Source organism: Corvus hawaiiensis, chromosome 7 (genome assembly GCF_020740725.1).
Source record: "Corvus hawaiiensis isolate bCorHaw1 chromosome 7, bCorHaw1.pri.cur, whole genome shotgun sequence".
NCBI lineage: Eukaryota > Metazoa > Chordata > Aves > Passeriformes > Corvidae > Corvus > Corvus hawaiiensis.
Genome location: NC_063219.1, coordinates 33,581,993 through 33,609,813, shown reverse-complemented (window position 1 = coordinate 33,609,813; position 27,821 = coordinate 33,581,993). Strand labels below are relative to the sequence as shown.

Here is a 27,821-nt window from a genome sequence, read left to right as displayed (position 1 = left end):
ATCAATTTTAAGAGGTCTTTAGACCCTTTTTGGAGAACTTGGAATGTTGGTTGGAAGAACTGTTCCTTCTTTTAGTGTTTTATGTGAATTCTCATCATTCTTCATGCCATGGAAAGCATATAACTCTGATATGTAGCAAAGTGTGATTTATGCAAGCCACAAATTTAATTTACCCATGATTTAGATACTTTTATTATAATAGTTTCATAGATTTATCATGGGCTATTTCCATTGCAACAAAAGTGTTCTGACAGCTTTCTTAATTTCATTTGGAAGTTGTGATAATGCTATTGTTGACTTAAAAACTAATATCCAAATTTTAGTCATCTTCGGTCTTTTTCTTCCTCTTCATTTTTGTTCAAATTTTTTAATTCCCATTATTTAAAAACCTGTCATGGCAATGATTTCTGAGAACTGACTGCACATAGACCAGCTCTATCTCATGTGCATTTCAGACTGCATCTTTAGAAGGTTTGCCTTCTTTAGAGACAAATTTGCAGTTGTCATTAAGCATCTATCCTATTTATAACTGCAATATGTTTTCGCTGTTACAGTTATATTTACATTTTTTAAGTTTTTTGCTGATCAATTATGTATGGCTCTTTTAAGGACTAGCATTTAGAACAAAGATGAAAGAGAGAGAGTACCTGTAAACAGTTGAAAGAAAACCTTACTTATAAAGCCAGTATCAGGCATCTTTTGTCTTCTTTCTTTTTTAATTTCTAGCTTCCATTGTCTAAATTGCTCAGTTTAGTCATCACAGGAGTAGAATAGAATTGCAGAATTATTTTTGTGCAGTTAAGTCCCTGAATTTTTAAACTTTGCCATCAAGAAAGACCCTTGGTGTCTAGGATGAGACAGTGCACAGGATCGTAAAATGTATGGAAAGATTGCTAGAAAATGAGAAGTTCTTACACAGTGCAGTGCTGTCTTTGTAAGAAACAGAAAATCTGTTGCTTTGTAACTTTTGTATTTTTTCAAGAAGCTTAAATTGTAGCTGCAATATGCTGGAGGTCTTAAATTGCAATATTAATTGAAACTATAATCAGGATCAGATAGGAAGCCATCATTCTAATTTTCCTTATTTGGCTTCTCTAGCGTCTTTTGGATGGATGCCTCATGAAAAAGACAAGAGTAGCTGAATTTCAAAAAAAAGAGTAAGAGTTTAAAGTGGTGGATTGTGTGTTGTCAATTTGTTAATCAAACTTGCTGTGCACTGATGTTGTAAAAGCAGTGGCTTAAACATTTTCGAAGACTCCTTGTGAACATCTTTTTTTGTAGACCATTGTGTCCATGGAGTAAAAGTGTTCTCAGTTGCAGGTGATATACCTTGCTATGTCTGTTGGAGCTTCAGTGTGCTTCCATGGCATGTAATTCCTAATAAGTGGCTGCAAAATGTGTGTGTGCTGCAATGGAGTTAGTTATATCCCTTGAGGTTAACTGAGTGCCTTTGTCGTGTGTAACAGTAGCTTTTCCTGCTGTCAGCTCTTCTTTCAGATCTCTCACAAAATTACACGGGCTGATATCATTTTAAGGAAGTTCACAGTGGAAATTTTGGTAATGGTAGTATTGATTATATGTTCAAAGCATGACACTTGGAATTGTATCCTTAATTCATTTCTAAGGAAAGATTATATCTACCCCCTGCGGGTGTTTTAGTAACTAATCTGGATGAATCAAATTCTTCCTGCTGGGTGTAATTAATTTTTAGGCCAATCTAATGTTTTGTAGACTGCTTGTTTTGTATAGAGCAGCTTGACTGCAATGAGCTGTGAACTACATCAGCCAGCTGAAGACATCTATCTATTATCTATCTATCTATCTATCTGTCTATCTATCTATTATCTATCTGTAGATGTATGTATTTTCCTGATGATAACACCACGAATCTGTTTTCCAAACATTTTTGTGAACACTGTCCTTTTATCCTCCTTTCAGTCTACTGCCAGTACTCTGAGAGAAAAAATTGACACAGAGGCTTGGGGTATTCCCTTTCTTTGTCTTGCTAGGTTAAGCACCTTTCTGAGATGATTCTATTGATAAAAATTTTAAAAAAAAGAAACAAAAAACAAACCAAACTTTGGTCATATAAAATATCTAGGGATATTGAAAATAGTTTGCATCTTTTATTTACATGTTATCCTGTGTAAAAATAGTTGAGGTGAGATGGTGAGAAGTTTGTTTAGACTACAGGCTCTTTACAGCTGGATTTTCTTTCTTTTTATTAGGCAGGTATTGATGTACAAATACATAATAAGATGTTTAATTCCAGGAATTCTTCCCCATCGATCCCTTCAAGTTCAACTCATGCAGTTAATTTAATGCTAAAGGCAGTTTTGGTCACAGAGCAACTCGAACAGTCCTGCTTACATGGGTATGTTCCACCCACTTAGTGTAATGCAGCAGTAAAATGGGAAAATTTATCTGTAGGTATTTCTGTGTGTCTTAGCACTACATAAAATCCTAACAGAGAAATTCTGTGCTAAGTGTGCAGCCTTCTTCATAACTGGTGAACAGTATTGCTGGAGATTGTTTCAGCAACAACAGTGGCTTTTTTTGGAAGGTGAAGTTAATGGTTTCTGACAGGAATCACTATGTAGGCTTGTTTTCTTCAGTTTGAGCTCTCATGTGTTAAGCTTTCACATGTCAGACTTAAAAAAAATTTATCTGTGTTTACAACTCAAGGACATATAAATAGGACAATTTTGATAGCACCATTCTAAGGCTATTTTATGAATTTTCTGGTTTTTGGTGTTTTAAGTTTGCATTTCAGATTTTTGCAGTCTGTCTTCTCAATCATTGTTTAAGTCTGTATAAAAAGTACTCATTTTTAAACCTAATTCAATGATGAAATTTCATGTGCTTAAAATATCATGAATATCTTTTGTTCTTGCAGGGAAGTTACCATGTATAAAATCTGGTGTTTAAACATTGCATACTGCAGTGCTGTGCTCAGGAGATACTTCATTGACCATAAGCTTCTGTCAAAACACAACTGATGGTTTTCAGCTCCAAAAATGAGGAGACTATATAGGGGAAATCCAAATTTATCCAATTAGTCATACAAAATCTTTCCCAGTTACTCAGGAAATCTGCTTCTATGACTCTAAAAGGCACAGCAGATAGAGATGTCTTTAGAGAACTATTTTAATTAAAGGGTAAAAACCCACAAACCGAAGGCAAATGTCAAATATCACATTTTTTTTCCATGCCTGGGTATATGACACCTGTAACTTGTAATTGCTGAAATATGCACGAGGAAAAAGAGAAAAAAATGACAATACCTTTTTTGCATATAATTCCCAACTTCCACTTACAAGTGAGAAAAGTAAAAATATTTTATGTAACTGCTATAAAGTTTGTCATCAAATTTCCTACCAATATAGTGAAAAGCAAGAAGTCTTTGTTGCAGTTCTGCAGTTAAATATTCTAGCTGTGACTCTAAACTGTGAAGTTTAGGATTAGTGCAGTATAGATGGGCGGAGTCCTAACATACTCCAATTTTGTGGAGGATTATCAACTTGTCCAAAGACAGATGCCTGCATCTGTTACTGAAACCATGTGAGATTAAAAATGGAATTTTCTTCATTTATAGCTTCCAAGAAGAAACACACAGGGAAGGTATTTGTTGATAAAGGAATTGAATTATAGAATCATAGTACCACTGGAGAAAAATAAACCAAGATTCTTAACCATAAAGAGCAAATACTTCTTTCTTACATTTCACTAGGAGCTTTTTTCTTGAGGTTTTGTTCTTATGGATCTGATAAGTAATTAACCTAGATCAAAAATCCCCCTGTAGTGGAAGACAAACCTCTTTTGCCAACAGACACGTAGAAGCAAAAAGATGTGAAGATACCTAACAGCAGTCAAAACCTAAAATGTGTGAATTGTGGCTGTCACCTTTCTCCTGTGAAGCCACACTGTTAGATATGATGTGAATAGAGGTAGGTAGATATTCTATGATATATTTTTTGGCTCTCTTTGCACTTACATAATTCATAGGCATACATTAACATGCACATAAACCAACCTTTCACAATACTTCAGAATCCTGTCTTTGTGCTGAAAGACATATGTGAATATAGTCTTTGGCTATATTCCTGTGGCTATGGCTGGAGAGAGGAAGTTGCAAGTGAGGAAAGTAGATGTCTTCCAGCTGAGGATGAATGTGGCAGCCAATGCTGGAGTAAGTTATGTTAATACACAGTTAGCATTTAATTTGCTGCCCACTGTCATTTTGTTAGGAGTTCCTAAGCAAAAGCTTTGCCCTGTACAGGAAAATCATATCTCAAATACTTCTTGTGATTTTGCACACAGGCCTGATATCAGTACTAAATGTCTGATACTCTTCGTTTTTTTTTCCCATTGTGAAAAAGCTCCCTCTGGTTACACTTGTAAAACAAATGCTGGTATAATTAAAATTGCTAGAATTACTTTTACTCAAATCTCATTTAAATGGTTTTCAGCAGCTTTTTGGTATCATATTCCTTATGGTACCAAGGTATTGAAGATCTTTTCCAGTAACCTGGGTTTGCTCAGTGTAGCTCAGGCCCAGTGCCTCTGCCATTGGGTCTGTTCCATGGGATGGCAGGCACTGAGTAGGGGAGTTTTATAGTGAGAAAGTCAAACCCCATTGTCTTGTTTTGCTTTTTAATGAGAACTTCTCTTTGCTTTTTTTTTGAAAAGGACACTTTATCCTCCTAGAAATCTGTTGTGATTGATTTGCTAGTGATGGCTCCCATACAGCAGAAATCACAAGCAAAATAAACACCAAGAGAACATGTGGCAGTCAAATGTGTTTTTACTCAGCATGTTCTTTGGTAATATCCTGATTTGTTTTTTAAAAGGTTTCTTTTTCTTTTTCTTTTTCTTTTAAAATCCTTTTTTTTGTTGTTCATCCTTAAAGTTGCATGCTGATGATCAGCATCTACGTGCTGAAAAACTAACAAACAAACTGAACAAAGCTTAAAAATACACTCGCAGGAGAACTTTAGTCTTAAGATCATCATTTCATATGATGCTTTATAGTAATAGCCCACTGGAAACATAAACCAAATTCTACTTTATTAACTTGGTTTTACTACTGAACGTTGCTACTTCTGAACTTTGCTACTGAACTTTGCTACTTCATTGTGTGATTTTCATGTGTATTGGGCTAGTGACAATTTTCTTAAGATACCCCAAAAATTTCAAGTCCTATCTTCTGGGGATGTGTAGATCTACCACTTGACAAGTGTATTTCTTTCTACAAACTCTGCCAGGATCTAAAGAGAGGTTTATGCCTTTTGCTGTCATAGATAAACCTTGCTCTCCACACACACTGTCTTTTTGCTTTATGAAACTGCATTATCTCTCCAGCCAGCAGTGTCTTAGCACCACCACACCCCTCTCCAAGCTCCACATGGATGTATGTGTCATTCTTCCATCAAGGATAAGAGGAGAAGGGGAAATGTTATGGAAATTACATATGAAAATTTGTCTACAATAGTAATTTGGTTCTTTGTCCTATTTTTTAGCTATTTCTTCTTCTGGAGACAGAAGGTTGTGCCTAATTTTCCATTTTTACAGCTCTAGGAACCTTGGAAACTGACAGGGAAATAAACAGGTTGCAAAAGTTCTACAGACCAATCTGTGCTTGGGCACGGAAACTGATAACTAAGACAAATCTTGTCTCCAGAACTGATAGGTGTTTTTTGCTTGGTCTCTGAAGAACCTCGCATTAGCATCTTTCATGCCATAATTGGCATTAATAATGTGTTGTGATAGAACTGAAATGCCTCATTGACCTGCATGCTCTCTAAATTTTTAGTGTGGGTGTCCCATCCCATTTACTGCTGCAAACTCGTAATGGCTCCATGCTGTCTCTGGGTCAGTCTAAAGGAGTTGCTGTCCTAATACAAGGTCACTGCAAGAGTACCTATTCCTCTTCCATCAGGATTTCATGACCAGGAAAGGGCAAGAAATGAAATGTGTTTCCTACCTTATCAGAGCTGTGAGGGGAGTTGCTATTAATTACTGGAACAGAGTGATAATATTAATATATTTGCTGGGCTGCTCCTGCAAGCACCATATCGTATTAAATGGAATAAGAAAGCATTTGCTGTCTTGAAGGCACACTGGGTTTTGTAGATCTGTTGTATAGTTGGAATTTAACATAAAAAAGCAAAGGGATTTCAAGTGAAATAAAAATATACCTGCAGAGGGAACAAAAAAACCAAAATTAGGTGCATAAGTTCCTACTATGAGACACAGAGAAAGGTGCTTCTGAAGGGTGATTCAAAAAGTCTTCATGCTGAGTGAGAAAGCACCCAGAGCTGAGGGTCAGACTGTGTCACTTCACAGAGCTCATGCATGTTAATGAATTCCACAGCTGAGCTGCTCAGAATTTGTCTTTCAACTGGTTGGAAGAAGAAATGATGGTGTAGGGGATCTTCTCTTCTGACCACGCAATGAAAGCAGCACCTGAGTCAGAACTGGAGCACACACTATCTACACAAGCTTAGGGTGAGGGTTTCTGGCTGCTCTGCTGTCCTTCAGGATGGTGTCCCCCAACTGGCCCATGAATGGCCTCCTCATGGGAATATTCTCCTTTCCCCTAAAGCTGATGTCCTTCTGGAATTAGTTCCTTTTGCATGGGTCCATGTAACTGTGCAGTCACTGGAAAAATTTGCCCCATGTTTCTCCTGGAACTGGTAATTTCAAGACCCTTCTTTCCATTCTTCACAGTGGCTGTAGCTCAATATAAGCTCCAGCTACAGAGCTGCAGCACAAAAGGTCAACATCACCTTTCCCCCCACATTACTCGGTTGTTGTGAACATGGTTTAAGACACTTTCAGTCCTTGGCAGAGGTGATACTTGTATTCAAAGTGCACCCACCACATCAGATACTCTTTGATGACTCTAGTGCTGCTCTCCTCCCTTCTAAAATCAGACTCAGCTCTGTCTCAGGTGCACAAGCTCTCTTATCAGTCAAACTCACAATGATCTTACTGAGGAAGTTCTAAATTGTCCTTGGCATGGCTGAACTTTCTTCTCCATGATTTGAATTTGGCCAAAAGAGTAAAAAAACATTGCAACAGTGTTCCAGCCTTCTATTTATTATGTACAAGCCTCATTCTGTCATGACTGCTGATAGCAAGGAATATAATTTTCTAGGTTCATATTATTATGGCTTATTAAGATGGTTTATGCATTCACTTGTAGCCATGTACTGAGGGAGACTAGTCTCATAATACATTTAAAATACAAAAGCAAATAGTATTAAATTATTAGGAAGTGAGTGATCTGTAAGAATATACAAAGCATTACCAAAATGAGGGCTTTTAGAATGTTGAACCAAGATATGAACAAAAGAACCCGGAACTTTATTTTGAAACCTACCCTTTAGACAGCTTAGACAATGAAAAATTATCATTCAGCTGGGAGAGTTTAAATAGCAAAGAAAACTGAGATAAGATTTACCAGGCAATTGATGGTCATGGCCTGATGCCACATGGTCCTGACAGAATGCACAATTAACCTTTTTGTTTTATTATGTCTGCTTCAAATACCTGCAAGATTATAATATTACCCTGGGAAAATGAATTTGAGTGACCTGCAGCTAAGTAATGATGTGAATAATAACAAGAGATGATAGGTGCAGCAAGGAGATAAGTATTCCTGCTCAGCCACTGAACCTTATTAACTATGTATGTTACAGTGTTCTTAGGGCAAGTACTTGGTTAACAACTCCTTATTTTCCCACAATTTGTTGCTGGGGGTAATGTTAGAGCTTCACAAAAACATTACTTAGGTACACTTAGCCACTGAACAAAATTAAAGCTGTTGTGCTTCTACTTTACATTGTATTGCTTTTTAAAAGTATTACAAAATTTTCATAAGTAGCAATGATGCAGGTCTGGGGACATTTTTTGAACTTGTGGTCTGTTACTGTTTGTCATAACTCCCCATTTCATTGGGGAAGATGCAATGTCTGAATTTCTGTCCATAAGCAGTGGAGAAATTGCTGTAACTATCTTGCCTTTCTGAAATAGTTTGGTTGGGTTTTTTTTTGATTCTTGTAAATTGAAGGACATAAACCCTTATCACTTTCCACTTCTTTAAATCGACGTTATTGCTGTTGCAAGAGACTTGCTTGGTAGTAAGGTTACAGCATTCAAAGCATCAACCTCAGTCTGGTTGTGTCCCACTGAACTCAGTCAGACCCTCACAGTTCCCTCATCTGCTCCCAGTGTCTTTTCCAGGGGCAGCCACTCTTGCAGAAACTACATTACCTCCCTGACACTCGCAGGAAGTGGCAAAAAGAGAACTTCAGTAATGGCTCCCAGACAATGATTCAGCTAATAAAAAGTGAAACTTGAGGATAGGAAAATGAGACCTTCCAGAGAAGAGCTGGCCAAATTTAGATCTAGGAGCTGGGTTATACAGCACATGGATGTTGATGATTTGGAGAAGGTGGTGACCAAGTAAGAAGAGTGAAGTATTCTGTGATAGTTTCGTCTTAGTGCTACGTGAATATGGGTCTGAAAATAAAAGAACTCTTTTCCTTTGTTGTTTTTTTAAAGTGAAATTTCCTTATAGTTGAATAAATGAATATATTAATAATTCTTTGGGAAGCGTCTGTTGCAACTAATTTAGGGAAGCACGATGCATGGGCGGTGTTGTTGGTGATGCTTCTGAGAGAGGGATCCTGTTAAAAAGTTGGGGTTACTGACCCTATGTTTTACATAAGGATTTAAACCAAGGTTTTCAGATACTGCTGATTTCTTTTTCAGTTGTTTCCTTGGCCTGGAAAGAGGTCTGTACTGCCCTGCCACTGAACCCCAGGATTTAGCTGTGTCTGACTTCACAGACGCGCTTTTGTACAATGGGCTCCTGTTCATGCCTCAGGTCTTATTACATTTGTTGTCATCGAACCCGCAGATTTAATATGATGATGATTGTGATGTTGCAAAAATATCCCTGGTAGTGGAAAAAGAAGCATATTTTGCCTCTTCAGATACCAAGATTAAAAGAAAAAATCTATTTAAGCACTGAAAATTTTACCTTAATCACATTAATGTGTCACAAACACTTGCTGTTTATTCTATAGCAGTTTGTTCCTGTGTTACAAGAATTACCAAAAGAGAGAAACAGAGTGTTTAAAATAGGGAGAGGAATACATAGAGGGGAAGAAGAGGAAAAAGATAACAAACATGCCTGAAGAATTTTGTTGTGAACAATATTTGATTGTACTCTTGCTGAGGGCAAAATAGAAAGACATTGCTTTTTAAGGTATTGCAGATAGGCAGTATACCAAAGTCAACCTGTTGGTGTTGAGGTCAAAACATCTTTTTCTTCTTTATTGCAGTACTCTGCTTCTTGTAGCAATCCAGAGAACCTAAAGTTCCTTTTCTTTGAGGAAAACAGTGGGGATAGCATCCCCACAAGGTAGTGTGCTATTCTGAATCACAAATATGAGCCAGGAAAGGAAACAAAAATTTCCAGCAGTGTCTTTCTCTTGCTTGGAAGATCAGATCTTCCTGACATACAACTGCAGAACAGTTTTATTTGCTGTTCTGCAGTGTTTTGAATTGGCTGTAATAACTGATTGTTCTGAACCATTAGAGTGGATGGGCAGTCTTTGTGATGGCTCATCGTAAATGTTGACTTACCGGTCCCGTTTGAAAACAAACTGCTGAGCCATCTTAATGAGGCTGTCCTGCAGTGTGCACACGTTCCAAATAATTGAATTAAATTGAATATGAGTCCTATGTAATTACAACTGAATTTATTTGATTATATTCCCCATATGGAAGGTAGATACAAAAGGTTTCAGTAATTTTAACGCTCCTTGCAGTTTGTAGATGTTATGTCTCTGTTAATCGTGAGTTTTGGAAAATTAATGATATTGGAAGTGTTTCTGGAGTGCTTATGTCATCTTTTATCATAGTTTTCGGCAATATCCACTTAATTCCAGATCCCATTTATCTTTTTCTGAGGGTGTTTGTGTATAGTGGGCCTGGGGAAGGTTGTGTAGCACCCTCTGACTGCACACGGGATGGATTAAAAGCCGGGAATTTTTTCCTCTTGCATTTGAGATCCTAAACATTTTTAGTAATTTTTTTTCTTACCATTCAATAAACCAATATTTGCTTATAGAAGTGAATGCTGAACAGAGGAGGAAAGGTATCGCCCTCCTAGTGCATTTTTGTATTGGTGATCACTTCTGCAGTGCTTCTTTATGGGTAATATGGGTATTCCTGTTCAAAATGGAATGTATGAAACAAAAAAAGTCAGCAGTGAAAAAAGGCTCTCTGTTTAAAAAGTTGTGAATTACTGTTAAACTGGTGTGAGTTGTTGATTAAATTGGTGTGAATGTCTAAACTTCGAAAATTTGTACTCCACTATTCATTGAACTGGACCCATAATAATACAGTGATCAACAAATAACCAAAGTGAAACTTCAGGATAATGCAGAATAGGCCATCAGAGCATCTCCTGGAGAATATGTTATTGAAGTTTATTAATAGATTTGTATTGCGTGTTCCTAAGTAACATTATCTGGTTCTAAAGTTAGAAAAACACGGCATTAAGATCCCCAGTCTTGCTTTTTATAGTGGTGAATACACTCACTAACTCAGATAAAAAGAAAGTGCAGCCATAAGTTCTTGTAAAAGTGATGCTAATTCTCTGAGATACCATTTTCTTAAATGTAGAAATAAAAGCAGTCAAAATATTTAAGGAAAACTGTCCAGCAGAATTTTTGAAATCATATTCATGGGAATTCCTTCTTCTTTGCTATTTTTTCCTTTAATTGAATATTAAATTCATGCAAAAATTCGGGCTAGGTCTGGATTTGAGTAAATTAAATCTGCCTATCATGTCTGCGGCAGTATCAGCACTAGACACAATCTAGCACAGTGACTGAGCTTCTACAAAGATTTAAAAATAGGGCACCAAGGTGGAAGCCTGGAGCCACACTGGTAATGTGGACATGTAGTCGTGTAAACAACATTCAATCAAAATGACAATGAAACTCGTTAGTAGCAAAGGTAAAGTGAAAAGATTCTTCTTTAAAAGAACAAAACAAAATGAAAGCCTAACCCACCATTTCCTAACTGTGCTGAAATGCCATCAAACTGGACCCATTCAATCATCCAGCTCTAGCTTTGAACTTTTTACCATTGAAAAAAGTTGAGGGCCTGATCTGAGCTTTGCTAAGACTTGTGTTCTAGGAGGTAGCCTGAATTAAGTAATTATTTTAAAAACAATAATGAGTGGCTTCCTCTGTCTGTTATTCTTGATGCATGATGAAATACAGAGACCTAAATGCAGACATGCTCACCAAAAAAAGTCAAACAAAAAATTAAATTGATTTAGTAGAATTAAATTAAATTTACTTTTAAAGTACATTTCTTTTCTGAATGTGTTTTCTTATCAGTTTTGATACATGCCATGGAGGACAGAATTGTTTTACACTGCCATAGGAATGTGGCATGTCATCTTATGGTGTAGAGCACAGATACTTCCTGAAAAAAATAAAAGTGACATAAATGGGCACCACTGGGTGAATTCTTACTTATTCATATTACTAGGTCATATAAAAAATTTGTATACAAATGGGATTGAAAATCCTATTGCAAGACCTTATCTCAGAGGATAATTTCATGATTTTTGGAGGATGGAACAGTTTCAGCAGTAGCTGAAAGAAGCCTTAGCTTCTGATGTTACAATATTTTGAGAAGTCCATGCAAGAGTGGTTTGCTGTATTTTTTGTTTATTTTTTTTCATAGCCAGTTTATATTCCCTGGCCATTGCAGTTCTGGTTGTGATTCACAGTGCTGCCCAAATGTCAAATTCATCTTGCAGAAGTGAAGCTCTACTGACCTTGTGTTTATAGTTCATAAAACTTTAGCTATCATTCGTTTGTATATGTGGCATTTTATCTCAATTTTATGCAATGTGTGGGCAGAATTATATGAATTTTATATGATATGACATTCATTAGTATATATACTTGTGAGTTTTAATAAGGCATGAGTGTTGTAATTCAGTATAATCTGTGCAGTCTGCATGGCTTGAAAACCTCAAGCAAAATTTTTCATCCCAAAGTGAACATGAGTGAAAAAATAGACATCGATAAATTTTTTCCCATGATATTTTAAAAATAATTAACAGTTGGAACTGGCTGTCCTCTAACAAAGTTTAGGTTCAACTTCAATAACTTGAATAGATTGCAATTTTAAGAATATTTTTCTTCAAATTCAGACTTCCACATTTATAATGCTCTCACATTTATGTATTACTAGACATTCATATAGAATGGGTAATAGTATTTTTTAAAACAAATTTTACATATGGATTCCCATAAGTATGTTTGTACTCTGAAAGTAACCTGTTCATTTCTACTGCCAAATGAAATATCTTTATGATTGTTAAAAAGTGAAATTTTTTTCCTCATATTTAAAACACAAGTATTTTCAACCCAGTACAATATTACATCATAAAATATTCATTATCTTATATCTACACTGGTTATAAATTTTCAAAGCCCAGTTCAGAAGCAGATGATACTTTTTTCCCCCTAAAAATCATAGCTGGTAATTCTGTATTAATTTACTGGAGAATAGTTGTATTTTAAATATTGGCATTACACAGCAAAATTTAAACCAAACCATAGAGTTTGTATTGTGTCTAAATAAAGGACTAAGATGTAAAACAATACCTTTACATTATTAAAGAAAGTAGGAGGCAGAGTGTACTTTGTCTGCTTTGGTAACAGAAGACTAAGCTGGGATGCTGGGTTTTGTTCTGACTAAATTATTAACCCATCCAGGTATTGCTTTCACTCTAATGTGAAAGGAAGTTTGAACCCTTCTGGCTGACTGTCTCCAGGCAAGTCACCAACTTTTCCTGTGCCCTGTATTTTTACCAAAAATGAGAAAGCTTTTATGACAAAACACAGAGTGTAGGAAGTGCCAAATAATTCTGGAAGTCTTTTTTTCTTGGTTGGCTAACATGAAGGCTTTAATACTGTCAGGTATTCTACAGAATACAGGAAAATGTGATTTTTGTATTCACAGTTGAAAACTGTTGTTTATTACAGGCAGGCTTGTGCTGGAGGTACATTATCTCTTCAGATTAGTGTTTACACACAATCTTTTAGGTCTATTAACCATTTTTCAGCCCTTAAAGCTAACACTTGATTTCCTCCAGTTTGTATGTGTTTTGATAATGTTTGTGAGCAGGTGCTTGAAACAACTCTCTTGACAACAGCAGCCTCTGATAAATAATACATAGTACTCAATAGTAAAATGAGTTGATTGCTTACATTTTAAGCTAACAATAGCTTTTTTCTCTCGCTTTAATTTTTCATAGGTGACAGACTGAAAGATTTGTTCCCAACCGATTTAAAAATCCAGAAGCTTTCCACTTGTTCAAAGAAGTGTGGATATAATCTATTAAAATCAAGATGTATTTGCTCAAATTCTAAAAGATTTGCCTTTAGCAAACAGTGTTAGGAGTCAAACAGTGAAAGTGAGCACCCCACCAGTTAAGGATTTGTCTCTTTTCCTCCCATAAGACTATTTTTCATTTGGAGATGCATCAGTGTAAATAAAAAAAAAAGGCCTATGTGAAGAAGCATGTGGCCTTTATTGTGAAATGAGTTACCATATTCTTTCAGCAATTCCAAATATTGCTGGATTTATAATTTTTACATTTCCAAACAGTAAGGCTTTTTTTTAGCAGGTTTAGTTTATGCCATTTGCAGGCCAAGCAATTTCTCAGATCATGCTATGTGTTTAGTGGCTTCAGCAGTAAATTAGGGTTTGAGATCATGAAGATTAAGGAAATCTATTACACTTTATTGTAGTATTCTGAAATTACTTTGAAATTAATCATTAGCAGTGAGCTTAACAAAAGTATAAAAATACTGGGCTAGCACTGTGCTAATAAAAAGACTGTCAGCATCTTTATTTTATAAGAATCTTGAAATAAAAATGCTGTTCAGAACACACTAATAAAACAGGCAAATATGGATAATTTACAAATTGCTATTATAGCAGTTATTTTAAAAATAAAGTGAATGTGGGTGATCTAAAGTAATTCAGTTTCATTTTAGTTTAATTTTATGCTCAATGCCAGCATTGGATGTTCTGCAAGCTGACATTGCTTGCATTTGTGTCAGGTAGGATTGGCTCTGCTGTGAAGCAGATAGACCCACTCTACAACCACTGATCTGAATGTGATTTTTTAGCAGGGATATGACTTTTGCCTTCTTGCTTTATTCTTCCTTTTGACTCCATTTGGCTGACATCTATCTAAAACCACGTAGGCTGGCAACATCTGTGTTTTCCAGAGCGCAGCCCCCCTCAGGACATCTGGCCCATGCTGGTTCCTGTTTGCCAGAGCCCATCCTGCCCTCTCTGCCCACCTTGGCCTCTTTGGGTCACATCTGTAATAAAAATCTTTTTTCCTTGTAACTACAGAACATTGAAACCTGAGTGAATTATTATAGTTGTGTCATAACAGAGAGCTTAAACTAATGGAGCAAGCAGGAGCCTATGTCTCCTGTGCCCCCAGGTTGTATTGCTTTTGTGTACCCGCCTGAGAGTCCAGCTTTTCCACTTGCCCAGCTATGGATATAAAAGGACCCAACACACCTTCTTCTCACATTATGGGAATCCCCTGTCATGCACAAGAGGTCCTGCCCTACGTAGCATTTTTGCTCATGGTGAAGGTAAACTGTCCTTCCTTTCTGAAGAACAAATGGAATATTTAAACCTTTGGCACTGTGAGATGCTGCTGTTCTGTGCTTAACATTCATTCCCAACATGTCCAGCCCAGCTTCTCTTTCCTGTATCACTCTAACTTTTTTTGTTGTTATTGCCCTTTTCCCCTCCTGGACATGGATATCTAAATTGGTTTTGCAGGAATCAGTGTAATGGTGTGTTATAAGATAATGATTGTTTTCTTTCAACTTTGTATAATATTTAATTAAGGATTCAAAGGGATCTTTTCCTTTGTGTTGATTCTTGCTTAGAGGGGAAAAAAGTCCCTCAGGAGAACCACTAAATTATTTCTTAGCAAGGCAGGCTTTGTTTCCACCAGATTAGTTAGAATACATGCTGTCTGTTCACTTAAGTCACAAAGGCCCTGACTCTATGAAATGAACTGTTAAGTTCAGTGGAAGGACTTGTGCTCAAAGTTAGGCAATTTTGCAATAGTTCATGCTGGTACAGTTTAAAACTGGTAGACACAGTAGTTTCTAGAGTCATCTAATTTTTCTGAATTCCACTGACATAAACTCAGTCTTTCAAAATGCTGAACTTCGTGTCTTACAGTATTTCTTGAGATTTTCATAGTAGACTGCCATATCCAGTATCTGTTCTGTAAGGCCAGGAAAAAAATTTCTAATCTAGTTCTTAACATAAGAATTTTATTTGCTAAGCAGATTTTCAGGTAACTTAACATAAATGTATTTATTCCTGAGGTGATCTTACATTTTCACAGTAGTACAAATTGCATGTGCGAGGTGACAGTTTATAGGAAACCAGTGATGTTAGTATTACACCCAAAGTTAGTTTCTGAAGCTAGAAATGTGTGTTAAATATGCTCTGTTTGCTGTTCCTTGGTTAAATTTTGGCCGAGTGAAGGTGTCAGCCTTTTCTCTACAGTGATGCTGTTCCACTTAGCACATTCTCAAAAGGCTGAGGATCTGTCCCCTGAAGTGGCAATCCCTGAAACTTTCTTTGTGCCTAAGTATGGTTTGTATTCCAAGGGATGATGGAATATGATCCACTGTTTGGGTGCATGAAAGTTGATTAAACTTGTATCTTCGTGGATCTGTTCTGAACGCTGCTTGTGAAAGGTGAAAGCGCAGAGATGAAGCTCTTGTCTTTAGAGAGCATGGATGGCAAAGATTTCTCAAAGCTTTCAAGTTATGTCAGACCTGATCATGGAAACAGCCTTCCTCTTGAAGGGAGAGAGGGAGCTGATATTGAAGGTCTTTTTCTGTGTCTAATGAATCTTTGATTAGTGCTTCACTGGTATTTATAATCTTCATAAAGCTGTTATGAAATAGAAACTATTAAGTCAATTTTCAGAGGAAAAATCTGAAACAAAGCCACAGAGGTGTGCTATAACAGTGGAAAGTCTTGAAGAGAGGCTTCTTGAAGCTTAGGCTGATGTGTTAACTGCTGGATCTTCCTTTCTGAAGCAAATGAGGTTTGAGTTGATTTTGTTCTCTGCTTTAGATATTATGGAAAAAGTAAATCCTAAATAGTCATGCTAAATATTTTTACAGAGGGGGAAAAAAAAAAAATCCCTATAGGAAACACTAATGAGTTTTGCAATAAATACTAGTTTTATAAATGACCTAACCTTTTTGTCATTATAGTCACGTCCTATGAGAAGTAAACAGGGTAATGTTCAACCAGTGCATTATTTAGAGATTTTTGGAGTTCATTCTGAAAGCTTCATATGGAGCTTTGTCCGCAGGATTCCCATTAAACACAAGGGGAGCCATGTTGCTAAAATCCTGAGAGCTGTTTGGAAATGGATCCCGTGCTGTGCTGAAGACAAATAATTAAAGAATGAGTACTTGAATGGGGAGGAGGGAATGCTGTTGTGATTCTCCACTTAGGGCTGTAGTTAGACTGAAAATCCTTCTCTAAGGCCTTCTTAAATGATCTCCTGTTGGAAGATCAGCTAGTAGCGCTCCTGTTTCTCAAAAGAAATACCAGTACAGTACAAATGGGTAAACATTTGCATCTTAGAGATATCTAGACATCCTTTCACTTCTCTTGTCTTTAACTTTTTTGTTACACTTTTCTTTTTCTGTCTTCTTACCTCTTGCTTAAATTTTTCATGACTTTTTTTTTTGTCCTCAAAGTTCTCTTACATCTTTTACGCTATGTTGTCTTTATTTCTGATTCTCATGTCTTGTATTGTTCTCTTCCTCTCCATTCTCTCCATTCTCTCCTTAAATGGGAGCAGGCACTAGTTGAAGCACATCCATGCAGCAAATATTTCTGTGTATTTCAGTGCAAATCCTTCATACAGAAATGTTCCCCTGCATTTATTCTGTTTGTCTCCAGGATAATACAATTTAAAGAGAAGGGCTTCAATAGTGTCAAATTTGGCATTTTGAAGCTGTGTACTCCTGTTGTTACATCATACAATGGAAAAGGGCTGTGACAGAACCCTGTGTTTGGAAAGATGATGCAGTGCTTTATGGCACTTAACATAAAGGCATGAAAGTGTTCCTGCCTTTTTCTTTTTTTTTTAAATGCAGCTGTTACTTTTTTCCTCTTACATTTCATTTGCATCTTGATATTACTTTTTTCCCCTTCTTTTTCTTATCTTCCTTTGCTTTCCATAGGCTTGCACATATACAGAAAGGGAAAACATGAAAATTTATTAATGACAAAATATGTGTCCTTGATTTTTTTGTGACCAGTTCACAGTTAGGTTCATGCAGCTCTTGTTTGTTGGTATCAAAGCTGATGGTGCTGTTTATGACACAACTGCAGGACTCTCTTTGTGCACTGTCATGTATTTTTATTGCCTCATTTTCAACTGCTTGGTTGTAGAAAAGCTGTCAATATAATTTTAGAGAGGCTACCACTACCTAATGACACAGGTAATTAAGCCCTTGGAGACCATTATTCTAACCATATATTACTTGTTTAGGCCGTTTTGCTCTGCTGCTGTGATTTGGAAATCTAAGGCCACAAAGATTTCGTTCTGATGTCTCTGACATGACCTGGTCTTGTGGGTGTTTTCTAACCACCAGAAAATTATACTTTAATTATTTATACATCTGAGGTTTCTTTAGTAGTAGATATATATTGCTGCTTACTGCATCTGTCCTGCAGAAGTGTAAACTCCCTTTGAGCTGGGCACCATTGGAATAGGAACCTGTGTTTCAGGCAGTGCTGCAGGAAACCCACCTGGAAGAAGGTGTTCCTAATGCTCAGGAGAAGATACTTGGCATTCACTGTCCTGGCAGTCACTTTGGATCTACTTTGAGGCAAAACATGTTGGAAGCATTTTATTTATATATTTTTCATCCCATAACTGGGTAATTTGGAGAGTGTAATGTGAAGGGTTTGTCATGTGAGACATTCCCAGTCACACAGAAGGACATCAGGGCATCAGCTGCTCCTGGAGACACTCAATCACAGCTGATCAGCCCAGAACTGTCTCATACCCTCTGTTTTGAATGTTTATTTGAAGATCCAAAGTCAGCTCTTTGCTGAGGAAAAAAAAGGAAAGACAAATTTTAGATATACCTTCAGCAGCATATTATCCCCTTTAAAATTAAAATATTATCATATCATTATTTGTAACACAATCATTTGGAGTATTCCTACACATTTCATCCATCTTCACTAATCTTATACTTCGATGCTTTCTGGAAGTCACAGCTAACTTGAAAATCTCCATTTTTTACTTTTCTTATTGTAATCTTTTTGAGCTGAGATTTGGAAAGGTTTAAGTCCAAAAATTCAAAAGAAATTATATTTATTAAGACTGCTGTTGTCTTTAAAAGTACTTTTTAGCAGATCTCATGGTTGGGAACCAGAGCATTGTTTTGTGATGTTCTTTGTGAACCTCAGAGGTGACCCATTTTGGGGGAATCCCAGTTCAAAGTGGGAAGGTTTCCTCTCATAGTTGGGTCTTGTGTAGTTACATGTGCAGGAGTTTGGGCCTTTGCAGCTGGCAGTACAATGTCAGGAAGGGGCTGGAACTGACGCATGAATTAGATTTTTGTTGTAAGATTTAGGTTATTATTAGGAACATTTTCCTAAATTTTTTTTTGTTAGACTCCCATAGATTCCATTGGTAACTACCAAGTTTTTCAAAGTCCTTAAATTCACAAATAACATTGTGACATAGTGCAGAAATTTATGCAGCTGTGTGAAGATGGTCTCGGAACCACCTTGAAGCTGTTAATCAGAATTGAACAAGAGCTTTTTAGTTTTGAGTGGCTGTTCTGTAAGTAACTTAAAGCAAGAGTGGTTGGTCTGTATCAGGGTCCTGATATGCAAAATTAAATATGTGCATTTGGAGGAACTGGTAGATAAATCTTTCCATTCAGCTAAACATTTGCAAATAGGGAAAAACAAATATTTGTTTAAAATGGAGAAAAGAAGAAAAAAAGTAAACCCTCACCATTGTTTGAAATTGGAAATATTTGCAGTCTGTTTGTATAGTTGCCTGTAATTTTTTCTGAAGCTTTTAGTCGTGACTATTTCTGATGCCTCCAGCATGAATATAGTTTGAACTTATGACCATATGTTTAAGATGACACAATAATTAACTTCCTGTGTGTGCCTGGCTCTATCCACTTATAGTTGATGAAAATATCTCCTGTCCTAAGGTCCCAAATAAGTTACTGGGGAATTGTAGGAGGGACAATCCTTCCAGGTGAAAAATCCTTTCAATTGCTGGTGAGCAGTTTTTCTGCAAGGCTTAGTCTTGGACTGGATTTTATTCCTCCATGCCTGTAACTTACAAAATCATATACAGGGCTGGAGATGGAAGACACCCATGCACTCCATATGGCATTTGTCTATCTGTCAACACAGAAATAAACATTACCACTGATTTCTATTGCAGTTCAGAAGCTTTTAGCTGTAGATAGAAGTTTGATGAGTGAAATCCTTATGACTGAGAGAGACAATGGAAACACTTCCAACATTTCCTGGCTCAGATGGGAGGTAGAGCAGTTTCAGAGAAATGTCAGGCCTGCCATTGCATGATAACAGAATTCAGACTTGTGTGGGAGCAGTGCTATGCCAACGCTGAGGTCTTTCAAAATCCTACCCTACTTATCTGGTGCTCAAGGCACTCACGTTATTTTAAGAATACCTTGAAAATTTCCACTGGGATCAATAGCCAGTGGTTCAACAAAATAAAAGTTGTGCTCAGGCTTTCAGTTCTGTGTAATTTGGAGTGGTGGTATGGTCTAGGGGACACAGAACCTGAGTAGGATGTCCACTTTGGGGAAGAATCCTCTTCTACTCGTGTGACTGGAGCTTGAGGCCTGTTTCATTCCAGCACAGATGTGCAATAGTTGCCTTCATCATGCACAAGATACTTGTGATGCTCCTCATCCTCAGAGAGTTGCCCTTTGGGCAACAGGTCAAGTCGGCTTTGAGTGTGTTTTGGAAAGAGGGGTTTGTGTGGGTATGTGGAAAGACCATGTCTTGTGCAGTTTGGATTTGCCACTAACAAATGCCACAGGGCTGAACTGCCCAGGGCCTGTGGTGGTGAAAGGGTGGTGATGGTGCTGCAGGAGGAGGATTTGCCTGGGTATTTCTGGATTGATAAGCACTTGTGCTGATGAGCAGAAAGAATAAATATAAATTATACATTACATGTCCGTCTTTCTGCTGCTATTATGAAGGATGTTATTACTTTATTTTCCAACTGAAATATTAAAGGGGAATATTGAGCATTCTGCTTCAGCCACCTCACTGCTATAAGGTTTGTACCAGTGCTGTATCCTAAGCAGAACTGAAAACCCCTTGGGGTTTAAAGACCCAGCATTTCCCATCTGTCAGTTCTCTTTTAAGTTTATCACATACCCATTTTCACTTCTCTCTCTCTTTTTAATCCATTCCCAATATCTAAATTCTTTGTAGAAGTTTCTGTCTGTCTCCTGGCCCCCCACCCTTGAAGCCATGGGCTCACAGCCGGCTGCAGGGAGTCCTCAGGAGTGGACAGCAGCCTGGGACACAGCCCTGGGAAGGCCCACTTCATCTTGGGGACCACCATGGTTCACTGAGGGTGTCGAGGTTTCGGTGTGGCTGGCAGGACACTGCACAGTCTGGGGACAAGCCTGCAGATCAGGGGGAGAGCTGAGGAGAGCAGGCAGCCATGTCTGTTCCTAATGGGAATCCCTGGAGACCGTGGGGAGTAAGCAGCATCTGCAGCTCAGCCAGCCACTAATTTAGTTGAAACCAGGTAAAAGGAAAGATACTCCTGCAAGGATGCAGTGAACAGGAACTGCTGTTGAGCTCTTTTTTTTTCTGTTACATATTTTAAATCCACTTTGATATTTTCCCTGTTTCAAAAGACTTGGTGCCTTACCTTAAATCTGAGTGTTTTTAGTTTGTTCAGGAGCCGGGGGCGTGTATGTGTGTTTGGTTACTTTGAAGGCTTTTGGTTGTTTGAGGAACTTGCTAAAAGGAGAAAGTTTAACCTGATCCATTGCAGAGCTTTGAACAGAGTGGTGAGGGAAGTGAGATGCAGGTAACCCCAAACCTGAAGTTCAAAAATTACGAACAAGTAGGAAAACAAAAAATCTGGGATGTGAGTCAGAGAGAAGCTCTTTGGTTGGTTGGATTATGAGATTGGAGAAAACTGGAAGGCTTGGACAGAGGCACAGAACTCTGCCACAAGGCCAGACAGATTGTGGTCTCCAAACAGACAATCAAAGTCCAGCTGGAGAAAATATCATCTGGTTCACAGGTGAACAAGAGCTAAAAGAACTGAGAAACCACATGGGAACTGGTTCCTTTGTCTGTGATCAGGTGGTAGCAAGGGCTGAGACAGCTCAAGGAGCTAAAACCCAGAGCACATCCAGGAAATCTGTAACTAAAAATAGAAGTTAGGAGACTTAAACTGGAGACTGCCCAGGAGAGTCAGGAAGTTTCACTGTGTCACAGGTAAGAGCTGGAAGAAAATATCCACCTGAGAATTTTAACCACACTGAAGTAACAACTTAAGCTGAAGATAGAGAAAGATCTGTTATTGATATTTTTCTCTAAGACTAAAAAGAATCCTGCACCTGGTGCACGAGAAAGAAAAAGCTGAAATATAAACCTCAATTGCTGCAGTAAGATTCTGCAGAAACCTTTGGCTACAGCTCTGTAAGACTAAGTCAGTATCAAGCTGAAGGAATTCTTGTGACATACATTTGAAATAACCACCAAGTACTGTCACATCAGCCTGAGGATGATGAGAAGGGAAGGTGATAGCACCTAGCAAAAGGTAGCTGCCAGCCTGTGGAAATCTTGAAGGAAGTAGGTCAGGGGGGAAGGGGTTGAAACTGTCATCTACCTTCTAGTGCTGGAGCAACTACGTGCTACCTGTCCCCTGGAGGGAGAACTGCAGAAAGGGCTGTGCAGAGCATGGGTTAGAGAGAGTATTTATTTATGACAGAACTGGGAGAGGCACAAAGCAGGCAGGTTTGCTGATCACGACTCTGATGCAGGATGGCACAAAGGACGTGCTTGCCTATGAAAGCAATGGTCCTGAGAAAACTGAGAGGGAATTTAGGAGCTTAATTGTCCAGTACTGATGCATCAACCTCATCAGGGTCTGCCCAGCCTGGCCTGGTTGAATCTGTGCTCTGGCTGGGAGTTGCACCAGCAGGGCCAGGCAGGAGAGGGAGGCAGCAGAGCTGTCAGAAACACAACATCAAAAAGTGTTAAAAGCAAGTCTCCTGCAAAAATACAGAGGAAGCTTCCTCCTGCAATCTTGGACACGTGAGCATCTGTGTGCTGTGGGCTGCTCCCTAGTCAGGGAATGATGTTTCCTCCTTTCCATAGGTTCCTCTCTCCCCCTTGCCCAGAAACACACTTGGAAACAAAGCCAAAATAAATAACTGTCTGTTGCAGTTGGATTATATTCCTGGTATTCTCTCAATAGCATAGGAAAAATTGCATATTTTAAGTGTAGGAATGATTTTGGTTCAGGAGGAATAGCAGCAAGAACCTGTGGATCATAAATTCAAGTCCTCAGCTCTTGACCCTGATGCATAATTAATTTTGTAAATTAATCAATTGTGGCTTAAAACTGTTTGTATTTCTCATCCTGTTACTCTACCTGGCAGGCTGGTTCAGAGTCTCACATTTTCAATGATGAAAAACATCCTAATTCCATCCTAAATATATTTCTAACCACTAAATTCCCAACTTGTTTTGTCAATCATTTGCCTTGGGTTGGTGTAGTTTTCTTTCACACTTTACTTTTTCTCACTGATTCTTTTGTGTAAGTCATACCTGGCCTCTTAAACCCATGGTCTCCTAAGTTTAGCAAATTGTTTAGTCTCTTCTCATGGCACAGACTGTCATTTCAACAGCATCAGAGCAGTCGTTCGTGGAATCCTCTCTGGATGAGCCAATCCTGAACACTTGTAATTGTAGATATCTTCCAGATGGAATTTTGACAGTGCTTTCCACAGTAGCATTAATATTTTATGTTACTTAAGTTCTTATATTTCAAGAACAGATTCTGGTTTCTGAATGCCTCATTTCTTCTTCTGTTTTGCGCTTTGAGAAATTTATCCTTCAGTTAGGACTGGTGGAGATCTGTTCCCCTACACTAAACCAGCATTTTGTCAGGAAACTTAAGGAGCTTTGGTCAAACATGGTTTTCATTTATTTTTCCCCTAAAAAAAAACCCTTAGATTTTTTAAAAAACAGAAGCTGAAAGGAACACTTGAGTTTTAAGAAAATTAAATTTTCCATTCAAATGACAGATGTAACAGAAAATTTAATGGCACTATGTGAGATGCTTCAGATGAATAGACAGTAAATAAAATACAAAGGAAAGGGGAAAATAAATGCTCTTAAATAGTGCTTGAAGTATGTAGACTCAGAAGTGATGAGCTTTAGAGACTGATTTTTCAGATTTTAACAGCTTGGTAGTTACATAAGATACAGAGAGTCCTTGGCAAAACAGTCCAGCAAGAAGGCAGAATACACACGTGGGGATAACCATCCTAAAAGTAATCTGGAAGTGCTGGATGTTGGATAGGGTCCAGCTGGGATATTAGAATCATGAGCAAGAGCAGATAACCTTTTGTGGTTACCAGAAGGGGGAAAAATATAGGTCGATGTGTAGAAATAGCCTTTCCTAAAGCTCATAATTTTTCTGCTTCACTTCCAAAATTTGCATGCCCTTTGGAGGCTTTGTTCAGGGAGCAAACCATGGGATCCCAAGCTAAATTTATAGAGGCTCCATTATGTTTGCATTCTTAAAATAGGGTTTGTACTAGGTTGTTCTGGCATGTGCTGTCACTGTGCAGAGTATTATAGATCGTAGTATAACAATGGCTTTTCAATTAAGGTGCCATTAATTCACGCATCAAAAACTCTCATTCATAAGAAACAAATCTCGATTAGCCTCCTGTACCATATTTGGTCCTTCCTAAAAATGGACAACTGGGATGCAAGTGAAGAAGCAGCAGCTTACAAACTGCAAGAGCACTGGCCATTGAAGCTTTGCAGAGAATTTGACTGTTTGTCAGAAACTAGTTTTCTTTTTCCGATATTCCATGAGTACCCAAAGCTTCTAAGATCCTCCCAGGGCTGGTTTTTAGTGATGTGACCACACAGTCTGTTATGTCTGTGGTTCAACTTCATAGCTGTCAGCTCTTACAGACTTTTATTGTAGATGCAAACAGCAAACCCACAGAAGTCTCAGCTGTGTTTAACTGAGCTCTTGGTCATGTTGCAAAGATTACTTTATTGCTTTGAAATCTGGGTGCTGATGGGAGGTGTTTCTGATTGCCACAAGAAGTTTTGTGCTCACCTGTCCTTGTCAGGCTGTTCAACAAGATGGGCCTGTGGTCCAAAATAGGTTGTCTCAGTTTGACTGAAGATTAAAGGACCTATTGCATTTTAGAATTCATCATTTTTCTGAGCTGGTTTAAGTGATCATAGTAATATGCAACTAGATTATTATATGCAATTATTTTCTTTAATACTATTAGGTCTAAATTGAAAAACCGTGATTTAGTGCTGGTTGAATCTATTCTTTCTCCCATTTTTGTTTGTTTATTAATTTGGAAGAATGTTGTGGAGGACTAGCCTTGGAACTGCATTTGCATAGATAAACATAATAATTAAGAATCCTATTACACCATTAATTTAAAAATGAAATGGTGAACATGTTAAGAAATTAAATCTTTCAGTGAGGACTTTACAGGAATTTATGGCGTGAACCAAAATGATTTGTTCTTTCATGTAAAAGGCATCTGATTAAGGTCAGCCTATGAGCAGAAATGGTTCCAATCTGCAACTGAAAAACTGCACCACTGTCTGCACTAGAGATTAGAGCTGGCTTGGTTTTTGTGCACATTTGGTCAACAGATGGTCAAACTATTCTGTGGGCATTCTGGCAGTGTAGAAGTCTGCACATCAATGACAAAAAAACATCACAGGAATAAGTAGAATGTCAGTGTTCATCTGAGTAGAATGAACACCCAGTGTCAGCTTCTTGAAAAGTAGCACAGTGGGCTGACTTGAAAGGAGAAAACCTGGAATAACATCACCTTGTTGTTAAATTAGCCAGTGCCATTCATTCTGGTAAGACTGAAAGGACAAAAAAACTACGAGGCTTGTATAATAAAAGATAATGCTATTGGCCTTTGGCCAGAGCAGTTAGCTAATATTTTCTGTCTCACTGGATTGTTACCTTAGAAATAAACAAATATAAAAAAGATATGCTGTGAATAATTCTTCTGCTCAATTTCATTTGGAAAGAATACTACACAAAAGTCATGTTTCTCTAAACACAGCAGAAATAAATAACAGCAGGCAGTTTCTGGTCTGATATGCCCAGGAACACTGGCACGTTCTTCAAGGTCATTGTTTTCATGTACAGTGTTATCTGGCTGTATGATTTAAGGTATTCCTTTCTCTCTCCTGCTTTTGCATCATCCTTATGCCTGTGACACAGCAGTTTTCCCTTCTCCAGCCCCTATTCCATCTGGGCTGTTTTTCCAACTATCCCAAGGGACTGAGACTGCTTAAAAGGAAAGGAGGAGAAAATATGAAAGGGAAAGAGAAAAACTATTGCAACATGGCTGAAGGAGAAGTTGTACAGGGGTGAGAATCTCTGTAGGACATGGGGATTGGGGAGAAGTATGAGGCCCTTCAGCTGGAACTGTCACTCACCAATTTTTGTTGTGAAACCCAGTGCCTTTGTTGCTGGGTCCATCACTGCTCCTCTGGCTTTTGATCCTTTTCCTCCTCTTACCCATAGCTGAAACCAGCCCTACTCCCAAGCCCGCTGTTTGTGGTCAGCCTTGATGACATCTTCCAAGCCCATGGAATTTAATTTCTGATCCACCTTGAATGGGGCCAGTGTTTCCTAGGTGGCTTCCCTTACTCCTGTTGTGGGAAGGAGCAGAACTCCTTATTCTGAGCAGCCTCCATTCAGCAGGGTTAGTGTTATTATCAGTTTAACATTCTTGATGAATGTGTGTGGATTAGAGATGACTTCTGATGGTGTCTGTTAACAACTTCGAAAATGGAACTGCAAGCCTTCCTCCTTTCATTGATGGAGCTGAAGTTGATCGCATTGTCCTGAGATGGTGGTACCAGATTGGAGCCTGCACTTGCTTTTTACACCTGTTTGAAAGGGCAGAGAAGGGCAAATGTGTTCAGCAGCTGTGCCCCTATAAACCAAGGCACTGGCACAGACTGCACCCATAACACAGAGAGTAAATACCAGTAATGCCATAGACAGCCTGTCTGAACTGCACAAACCCCACTGCTGGCTCAGAACACAGCTGGGTGTGGGGTTTTTAATCTGACTCTTCCTAAATGGCAATAATCTTATCGTGCTGCTGTTTACACTGTTAACAAGGTGATGTCTTTTGCACACATTTGGTTTTAGTTTTTGTAATGAAGCTCCAATAGGATTTTAACAATACAACTAATTACTGTGCATATTCAAAAGATAAAAGAGTGCCCTTAATGTGTTATTCATAACATGGAGCATGAGAACATTATAAGGCTAGGATTGTCTTTAAATATTAATTTCATGGTAGCCATGGATGCATTAGGCTCTTGTAAAGAACAAAAACACTCAATGCAACTCTTAAATTTTTTCCATGCAGTTGACTTTTATAAATATTTTTATTCTCTAGAATGGAGGAGACAGTGAGAAATCTGCTACAGAGCCAAGGATCCCCAGGCCAGCATGGAGAAGGAACTGTCAATATCATGAAGGTATATCAGGTATTAGTGACTTATTAAGTGTTTTTTTGTGATAGAAAAGTTCTTTAAAACAAAAATCCCACTACTGAGATAGATGTGTCTGGCATTGTTTCCTCTATGTGTTTATTAATTATGAATACTTGTAAGTGGTAGTTGATTCCATCAACATTTTCCCAGGTGTTCTCTCAGCAGAGTTTAAGGGTTTTCACTTTTATTGTCCTTGTGTTATCTGCAGTTGTTGCTCCTCATAGTTCACAGGGGACAAAGAAACCAGTTTTGAAACCTTTATTAAAGCACTTAATATTTTAAGTCATATGTTCCAGCATCTCTAGTAAACATAGGTGTTTTTGACAGCTTGACCTTCAGATTGTGATGGATAATTTTACCACTTATGTTCTTATTGGGTGTGGGGATCCCTATCAAGCTTCACAGTTTCATATCCTTGCTTGTGGCAGGTGCGTTTTATCACCCTCACTAGGGGTAGAGAGAGAGTTTCTCAGGACAGAATTTAGGAGAGAAAGATTGTAGAGGTTTTTCAAAGGGAACCAGGTCTGTTTATAAGACAGAAGAGTTTTACAAAATGGACTGCTGCATTCTGGAAACAGTGCACCTGAGCTGGTGGGTAACCTTTTAATTTAAGAGTCTGGAAACAGGAGAGAGATACATCTCAGTTAATCAAGTATCAGGCACATGAATTCTTAAAAATATTACTTAATGAAGTCAGTCCTGTGCTGTATGTTTTTAAGCAGAATAAGCATTTTTACAAAGCATAAAATACTGTAATATTATATTAAAGTCTCTACCAGGTAGTGATCCATCAGATAAAACACTCTTCAAAAATTCTAGTTATATTAGTTCGTTCTTACAGC

At 37.9% G+C, this 27,821-nt stretch overlaps 1 protein-coding gene across 11 annotated transcripts in view; it reads left to right on the top strand.

The window, feature by feature from the left end:
- Positions 1-27,821, top strand: part of NCKAP5 (NCK associated protein 5) — a 379,214-nt gene that overhangs the window by 221,484 nt on the left and 129,909 nt on the right. For 10 of the 11 annotated variants that reach the window (XM_048309430.1, XM_048309431.1, XM_048309429.1 and 7 more), the window contains one exon: positions 26,883-26,973. In XM_048309430.1, coding sequence (XP_048165387.1) covers positions 26,883-26,973 — 91 coding nt within the window. The remainder of the gene's footprint in view (positions 1-26,882; positions 26,974-27,821) is intronic. The other variant, XM_048309432.1, reaches the window with a different exon arrangement.